At 53.3% G+C, this 8,814-nt stretch overlaps 1 protein-coding gene across 1 annotated transcript; it reads left to right on the top strand.

The window, feature by feature from the left end:
* The first annotated feature begins 427 nt into the window (after nt 1–427).
* Nucleotides 428–3,992, top strand: EVX1 (even-skipped homeobox 1). Its single transcript, XM_037382709.1, has 3 exons — nt 428–1,009; nt 2,501–2,751; nt 3,462–3,992. Exons 1-3 carry the CDS (start codon nt 577–579, stop codon nt 3,990–3,992), a joined length of 1,215 nt encoding a protein of 404 aa, XP_037238606.1. The 5' UTR covers nt 428–576.
* The last annotated feature ends 4,822 nt before the right edge of the window (nt 3,993–8,814 follow it).

Here is an 8,814-nt window from a genome sequence, read left to right as displayed (position 1 = left end):
CCAAGGAAGAGGCTTGAGTACGTATCTTCTCACTTCCAGGATGCGGCTAGGGATCTTCGCCTCAATTCTACATCAAGGTTGTGGCTTAAAGCAGTCAAAAGGCTATTTAATTGTCAGGCAAGGCTTCCCCCTGCGGAACTCTCTCCGCATGTTACAACCTCTTTGCAGCTCAGCTCCATATGCATCTCTTTTTCACACTTCCCTCTCCATCTCGGGCTCCTACACCTGGTGCATCACGCATTTAGCCCATTCGCTCCGGCTCTTCCTTTCATCTTCCCCATGGCAGACGTTTCTATTTATCCACTGGCAATCAATGTGTGGCGTCACCGGTGGTACTGTAATGACGACTGCACCATTGAGGATGACAGCTTAGAAAGAAGAGGGCAATGGTGATCCCTCCCAGAGCAGCACAGCAGAGTGTAGCGCTCGCATCACAAGGTCACCCTTTCTCACCGCTTGCTCCTCTGCATTGGCAGGAGAGGGTTGCTGGGTTTGTACAAGGCTGGGGCGGGAGAGGGAGGGAGGGGGGGGGAAGAGATCTGGATTTTTTTCCCCCCTCCCTTAAGCAAAGCCACAATGGAAACCAGGAAGGAGATGGTGATGTTTCTGGAAGGGACACAACTTGGCGCTCTAGTTGGCAAGAGGGTGCCTAATTTGTCCGAAGCAGTGGGGAGCCCCGCTCCGGAGCCGCAGGAGAAGATGATCCATCGGAACTGCCTCAGCCCCAGACCTGGCCCCTTGTCGTCCCGGGAGAGAGGAGGAGGAGGAGGTGGCGGAGGAGAGGACGAAGAGGAGGTGGAGGTGCTGCCAGGGACAGGGACGGTGCCGGAGAGCCGCTCGGCAGCGGCAGCACTGCTTTCGGCCGGACAGCAGCCCCCCGCCTCGGAGCCCCCCTCCAGCAAAGGGCAGCAGAGCAGCTCGGACACCGAGTCGGATTTCTATGAGGAAATCGAGGTGAGCTGCACCCCGGACTGCGCCACGGGGAGCGCCGAGTACCAGCACAGCAAAGGTACCCAACTCCTTCCCATGCCTCCAGCCCCACTGGGGGGGCGGGGGGGCTGCCGGAGGGGGTCTTCCCCTCGCCAGCTGAGCGAGGGGCAGCGAAATGGGTGTGTGTGTGTGTGCCTGTGCTTTTCTGGCTGATTCCTCAGCTCCCTGCCACCGGGAGGCTTGTTTGGGAGTCAGAGGACACGACACCGGGCAGCCCCCGCATCCCTGGAGGGGAGCCAGGCTTCCCGCCGTGAATGTATCAGGTCTGCAGTTTGTCCCGTAGGACCCTCTTGGCCAAGACCACCACCCACTCTTCCCCTCCATCTTTTTTGGTTTTTTATTCTTCCCTGTCGCCTGGACAGTGCATGCTCCAGGAAAATCCTTCTGATCCTCCCCATCGGCAGTTTTTTTTTGCATGTGTCGGGGGGCGGGGGGAGCAAGATCAAACGGGTTTTCAGGCCGAGAGCTGTTTGTGGTTTTGCAGGGTGAAATGTGCCCGGGCGAGTGCGGAAGCGCCCATGAAGACCGTAAAATCGCTCGTCGACTCCTGCCTGCCCCAAGTGCGGCAGTGAGGTCCTTGTTTGCACGTTGGGTTAAAAAAAAAAAAAAAAAAAAAAGCGGGGGGGAAGGAGAGGTCCAAATTACCTTGTCACTTCTGTGTCTCGGTGGCGCCAGCTCGGAAATGGTCCCAATGAATTAATTGCCTTTGGTCTCGGGCACAATGAGGGAAAGTTGCATTTGAAAGCAAACGCAGCGGCCAGGCCCCTTTTTCCCCTGCCCCCACTCCTTATTCCCACCTTCCCAGCCCGGCAGACCCCCCCCTACCCCGACAGCAACCCACTTCTCCCCCCTCCCCATTCCTTCGTCACTTCAAGAAGTAACCGGGAAGCGTGGAAAGCGCTGCCTGCCCTCTCTCGTCCCTTAGATACCCGTTGAAAATAGCCCATCATTGGCTTTGGAGGCTGAGCGGAGGGTCCCCGAGGCCTCGCCTCCCTTTCGGAGAGAGCAGGGTCCCTGCCTGCCGGCTGCTCCGCTCCTGGGCCGTTACGGGGCTGGAGGACGGGGCCGCGGAGCCGTGCGGCGCGGGCGGTGGGCACACCTGCCTTCCGAGCCGCTCAGCGCCGGGGGATGCTGCGGCGGCCGCCTCCGGCTTCGCAGTGCAAGAAGAGAGCGGGAGGGCATCGAGCAGACACTCCCAAGGCGGGGTGTGTGTGTGTGTGTGTCTGTGTGTGTGTCGGGGCGGGGGGGAGGCGAAGGGGTGGGGGGGCAGGTAGCCTTCCAGACAGAGTGAATAAGCACCCGTCAAAACCTTAACCTGTGCTGCATCCCTTTCCTCCCGGTCCCTCTTAGGTGTGTCCCCAGCATCCCCAATACACCCGGGCAAGCACAGAAAAGGCGAATGGGGAGGGATGGGGGGAGAAGGGAGCTGGCTGGGGGAGGCGGGCGGCGAGCATCCCTCCCTGCCCGCCCGCCTCCGAGCGTGTGTCGTTGCTCCGGGCTCCCCACGCAGGGCCGTGCTCCGAGGCGCTGGCCGGCAGCCCCAGCGGCGGGGGGGATCACTCCAAGGGCAGCGGAGGCAGCGGCGGCTCCCAGGGCTCGCTGGCCTGCAGCGCCAGCGACCAGATGCGCCGCTACCGCACCGCCTTCACCCGCGAGCAGATCGCCCGGCTGGAGAAGGAGTTTTACCGGGAAAACTACGTGTCCAGGCCCCGGAGATGTGAACTGGCGGCTGCTCTAAATCTGCCAGAAACCACCATCAAGGTACACACAGCTCGGACATGTTTCCAATTAGCACGATATAAATCTATATGGCCAAACTTCCTTGCAAAACTTGGGAAAGCACTTCGCCGGCACAACCCTCCTTCTCCCGCCCCCCCGCCCCTTTCCTGGCCCTGCCCGCACCCTGCAGCAAGCAGCAATGCGGGAGAGGGAACACGGCTCCCGGAGCCATCCCAGCCAGCACCGCTAATCCGGCCTCTCCCTAGCAGATTATTTTTAATCCTCCCTGCAGTCCAGCCTCAGCTCTTGGGGGAGGGAAGAGGAAGCCAGTAGCAGATCTTGTTTCGATCTCGCTTTGCTTTGCCTTTTCAAAAACGTTTGCACGTGAAAATAAAAACGGTAACAATGACCTCAGGTAGTTCTGGCTGCAAAACGGCAGCAGGGAGGCAGAGCTGCCGGGTTTGCCCGCAGCCGGGGGAGGTCAGCAGGACAAGCCCTGGCAAGAAGAAAGGAAAACAAGCACCCTAAAAGGGCTGCTCCACCGGGTCTCCCTGCAGATTTATAGGGGCTTAACTGATCCCCCCGTACGTGATGACAACTCCCTCTGGGAGCGAGAGCTGGCGCCGGCCCCCGCTCGCCGGCAGCCCCGCTCCCGCCCGCGCCGCCTCGGGGCAGGGGCCGGGGCCGGGGCCGGTGGTCGGGCGGAGCGGGGCGGCGGCGGATGACGGCTCTCGCCTCCCCTCTTCCCGCAGGTTTGGTTCCAGAACCGTAGGATGAAGGACAAGCGGCAGCGCCTGGCCATGACCTGGCCTCACCCGGCCGACCCGGCGTTTTATACCTACATGATGAGCCACGCGGCGGCCACCGGCAATTTGCCCTACCCGTTCCCGTCCCACCTGCCCCTGCCCTACTACTCCCACATGGGCATCGGCGCCACATCGGCCTCTGCCGCCACCCCCTTCAGTACCCCCCTGAGGCCGCTGGACACCTTCAGGGTCCTCTCCCACCCCTACCCGAGACCAGAACTTCTGTGCGCCTTCAGGCATCCCTCTCTCTACCCTGCCCCGACTCATGGACTCAGCAGCGCCGGGGGCAACCCCTGCTCCTGCCTGGCTTGCCACAGCGGCCAGTCCAACGGACTGGCACAGAGACCCTCCGGATCAGACTTTACCTGTTCGGCCACAACCAGGACTGACTCTTTCCTCACTTTCACGCCCTCTGTGCTGAGCAAAGCCACCTCAGTTTCCATGGACCAGCGAGAAGAAGTACCTTTAACGAGATAAACCTTCGTCTCAGGGTTATTAAAAACTCTTCCCTTTCCCGGGCTTCTCTTCCAGTTAATGTACCTAACAGCCGATGTTTATTTAATCGTGTCCTCTCCCCAGAAGTGGACACCTAGGGGGAAAAAAAAAAAAAAAGACTAACAATAGCTCAGTCTTGGAAGGATTTACATTCCAAGGGGGGAAAGAAGAAGAAGAAGAAGAAGGAGGAGGAGGGAAGAAATTACTAATGACTTATCTCCGAGAAAGATCTGAGGTCTGAAGCACGGAAAAGGAAGAAAACCAACCCGAATGAAATGCATTTCGGTAATATACAGAAACGAGCTGAGACTTTCTTTTCCATGGATAGACTTCTTACCAAGGGCTGGGGCTTCTGCGGGTCGCAGCAACAAACCTTATGCACAAACCTACTAGGCGGAGAAGGAAAATCTGAAATACTTGAAAGAAACATTACCTTGATAACAAAATGGCTTGTGCGCATGAAGAAAGCAAAGATGTAATCTACCAGTGTTCAGAAAATAAAAACAACGAACAAACAGCAAAAACAAAAGGTTTCTGGATTGCAACAACAGTATTATCCAATTGTCTCTATAAAGAAAAACAATGGTTTACCATAAAGAAAAACTGTCATTCTGTATATTACTTTCGTGGTTTAATTGCATTCTTTACTCTCCCTTGTCTCCTCCTTCGTTTTGAGCAGAAATCCAGCATTTCGTCTCCTCTTTCATTCCAACTTTTATTTTTAAGAGGCAAACTGGAATTGGCAGGGAATAAATACGAGATCCTGCCTCTTTATGGGTCAGAGCTATTTGTCCTTTAAGTAACTATTGTCCTATTATCAGTCGCTGAAATGTGCACACACTGGCGAAATTAGCAAGTGATGTATATGTAAAGAGGGTTTTTGAATATCGAATGTATAATGCTCTGTGAGCAGAGACCCCGTGCCAAACGCTAACAAGCCGCCAAGGGAAGAGATTATGTGACAGGGAGCACAACTCCTTCAGACAATCACCAGTCTGTAAATTGGAGCAAAGGCGATTTCCCTTCCTTTGTACTTCAGCTTCCAGTTCTATCATTGACTTTTCTTTGCTGCGTCTTGAGTCTTCATTCATTCATTCTTTCTTCCTTTTTCTTTCTTTAAAAAAAAATAATTTAATTCATGCCTTGGGTTTTGTGTCTCCTTCCCCACCCCTAATCTTTACATTTGTAAGAGTTCTTCACACTGATCCTTCTTCCTTCTTGACGGGTATTTCTTTCACAAGCCCCCCCCCCCCCCCCCCCCCCCCCCCCCCCCCCCCTCCCGCCTCCTCTTTCAGGTATTTCGGAAGGAGGTAGCATCATTGCTTTTGCTTGGATTTCTGTCAACCTAACATTTAAAAAACATGTACACGGGGCTGGGTAGTAGTTTCTTCCCGAACCGGAATTGTTTATTTCATTCTATTTTAAAATAGCCCAAAGAATACACTGCCATAATTTGTTATCATGTCGGAATAAAACTTAGTAACAACAACACCATCAACAACGATAATGACAACAGACACATTTTAACAACACATCATCCATATTTTTATTGTGCTTGTTAAAAAAAGAAAAAAGTAAAAGTGTTGCTTAAGACGAGTTTCACCTTCGTGCAGTTTCTAATAGTTACAGTTCAACAAGCAGGAAAATAAATGCTGGACAGAACAAAGACGTGTTGACACCTCCGCTATCTACTTTGTGTTAAATTGCTGAGGAGCCTCTGGTTTATTGTTACAACGGAGACTTTTTGTCCTTAGGACAGGGAGTGAATAGCAGCGTTTCGCTATAGCTGATGGAGAGCAGGGAAGAGACACGGGAGTGCCAGGATGTATTTTTCCAATCAAAAAAAATTTGTTTATTAGAGTTTTTAAAAAACTGATCCAAATTCACCATCTTTAAATCATTAAAGGGCAGATTGTTCCGCCCTTTCTGAATGAGATGTCCTCATGGACCTGGAAACCGATGGCCCTTTTTGGAGACTCAGAAATAGATACTGCCCCCCCACCCCCCCACCCCCACCCCCCCGGAAATAACAATCGTAAAGAGCGTCCAAGGGCAGCGCCGAACAACATCCGAGCTTTGCAAGCCTTTCCCCTTCTTACTTTGTCTTTTAGCAGACAGAAGAACCACAGTCCAACAAACCAGGAGCTGCGGAGCGAGTGCCTGATGAGACCCCTCTGGCGACCCCGGGAGAAGGGAACGCTGAAGAGGCCGGGGGGCAGCTGAGCGCTGCTCAGCAAAACCAGGGGGTCCTAGATGGCTCACGCCCCCCTCTTTCCTGGCCAGGCAGAGGCACCTGCTGGGCAGCGATCGCAGGGCAGGATCCGGCCAGGGCTGATGCTGCCACCGCGGCAGCAGTTTGCTCTTGCAAAATGCCTAGTTCACAAAATGCCATCGGCTGGGGCACTGGGCAATATATATATATATATAAAATTTTCAAGTACATATATTTTATATACCTAGGTGTGTGTGAGAAAGAGAATGTTTAACCCGCTGTTTACCGCTTCCACCCTAAAAAGGACATCCTCCCTTAAGGAGCGGGCAGCAGGGAGGCAGAGACCGGGAGCGTGGGACGCGGCTCGCCCGCAGCCGGCACGGTCCCCGTCTGCCCCGCTGCTCCGGGCGGCCACTGCCGCCTTCCCAGCCGTCCGTGCTTGGAGGATGCTGCGGGGAAGGGTGGCCGTGAATTTCTCCGTGGCTCGGTCACGGGGCAGAGATTGCCTGCGACAGGTAAATAGGCTGCGGGTCGCGGTAATGCCAAGAGTATTTTCAGTTAATAGGGGAGGGAAAATGAGGTGTCTGGAGCGATATTGGAAAGTACAAGATCGATGATCCGTCCTCGTGTCCAATCAGCAGCCTTTAATTGACTGTATTTTCTAGGTAATTGAGCCGCTGCGCTCCTAAATTGAAGTGGAAGATATAACAATACATCACACTGGGAGGAATTACTCATTACTTCATAATGAAATTTTCCTTTTGCTGCGTGGGGCCGGTGCCGTTAACGCCTTCGCCGCCGGCGGAGGTGCCCACGGCCCCACGCGGCGCGCCGGCTCCGGGCACGCGTGGGTCAGCGCCGGCGGCGGACACAGGGCACCCAGCCGGCAGCAGGTTCTGCCCCTGGCCCCGACCCACTGCCATCGGGCAGGTGGGTTTCCCTTGCCTCCTCCTGGCCGGGGACGAGACCTTTCGAAGAATCAGGGTGAGGCCCTGGGGGAGTCGGCGACGGGCACCTGCCCCCTTGTCAGCAGCGGGCGCGGAGCTGTCTTCGGGGTACCCCATGTGCCGCATCGGGTCCGCTTCCCAGCCAGCCAAATTCAGCTCCGAAAGGCCTTCCCCTTGTTAGCGTTTGATTGATTGCCTTATTAAAGCGTGTTCTTGTAAGTGTGACCGAGCTGATTGCTCTGCATATGTTTGGGATAATGCTCATTTTAAACAACTGAATAATAATAATACTAATAAAAAAAGGACTAGAAGAGGAAGAAGATGAGCTCTAGAGAACGGGTTAAGCCTAAACGATCCCGGGGAGCAGTGCTGTAACTCGCGCATTAAATTGCTCCGTTACTATCAAATCACTCAGCCCATCTTTGTTGTGTTTTATGTGTCACCTCCTGTACCATTAAGTGAGATAGCACCGACACTGCTGCTTACTTTCCCGTCTCAGACTATATGTTTTTATTAAGGCTGTACGATTAAACTGGATCGGATCTGCTTTCCCAGCACTATTCTTTACTCCACCGCCCAAATCATTAGAAAATCGGCTCTCCATATTTCACATTTTCTGCTGTGTTGTTAGGTCGTTTGCCGGCACCTGCAGAAAGGCATACGGCACCTTTAGCTTTGTGGCTTGTGTATCTGAAGAATCCTTTTGTTTTCTGTGATTCTCCTGCTCGCCCGGCTACTTTATTTTACTGCTGAGTTTAGCCTCTGAAAACACCCTCCACCATATGTTACCCCAAGGTCCGCTGTCCTGCCGCTTACAATAGTGTCACCCTGGGCTAAAGCCAACGTCAGGATGAGCTGGAGCCTCGTTAACACAAATGGCTTCATTTAGGCGCATCAGGTTCCTGGGTGGGTGTAAAAGGGGAAGGAAACCAGTCCCATGTCCTTTTGCTACATTCTTCCCCCCCGGAGCCCCTTGTTTGTTGCCTGCTCTCTCCAGATCTTCTCGCTGCTCCTTTTGTAATGCGGGAGGGTCCTGTCCCCGCTCCGCACCCGCGGGCGGGCTGACCCCCGTGCAGGTCTGGAGGTCTGGCGCCGGGGACGGGATGCGATTGGGGTCGTTTAGGGAGGTCCCCGCCAGATCTGGTCCTTGTCTTTGAAAGTTTTTCTTCTTTCCTCTCTGTAAAGTATGGGGAAGAAGAGATAGCTAGTTCAGGATCTTCAAACAAGAAAACAAATAAATCACAATCTCTGGCCTCCAATTCACCGTTTGGCTTTTTTTTGGTTTTTGGTTTGTTTTTTTTTTTAGATCAGTTAAACTGAGTGTACCTGCCACGAAGAACGTAGCTTAGGTTCACATTAGTATTTATAAACCTCATTTTAAAGAATACTCCATCGGTGTATTGCATGCACACATACACACAAAGCAAACATACAAAGTGATTTTCTTTGCTGCCCTCTCTCCAAAGAAGTGCCTGGGACTTAGGCAGAAATTGCCACTTAAGAACATCACATGAAAGTATTAAGTAATTATTTAAAACAAGGCTGTTTAGAAAAATATTTGTATTTATTGCAGCTGCTCGATTGGCCTCGTTAAAGCTGGGGAGCATTTAAATTGTGTTACAGTCTCATTTAAATCCAGTTTCGT

The sequence above is a fragment of the Falco rusticolus genome, chromosome 4, assembly GCF_015220075.1.
Source record: "Falco rusticolus isolate bFalRus1 chromosome 4, bFalRus1.pri, whole genome shotgun sequence".
In the NCBI taxonomy this organism is placed as follows: Eukaryota; Metazoa; Chordata; class Aves; order Falconiformes; family Falconidae; genus Falco; species Falco rusticolus.
Note: the sequence above shows the minus strand (reverse complement) of the source record. Positions and strands in the feature narration are given on the sequence as shown.

Bases quoted from the DNA above. Each gene is read 5' to 3' on its own strand.
- EVX1 (XM_037382709.1), top strand. From the start codon at position 577: ATGGAAACCAGGAAGGAGATGGTGATGTTTCTGGAAGGGACACAACTT. The intron at 1,010-2,500 runs GTACCCAACTCC...CTCCCCACGCAG, and splicing joins CGAGTACCAGCACAGCAAAG to GGCCGTGCTCCGAGGCGCTG. The intron at 2,752-3,461 runs GTACACACAGCT...CTCTTCCCGCAG, and splicing joins TGCCAGAAACCACCATCAAG to GTTTGGTTCCAGAACCGTAG.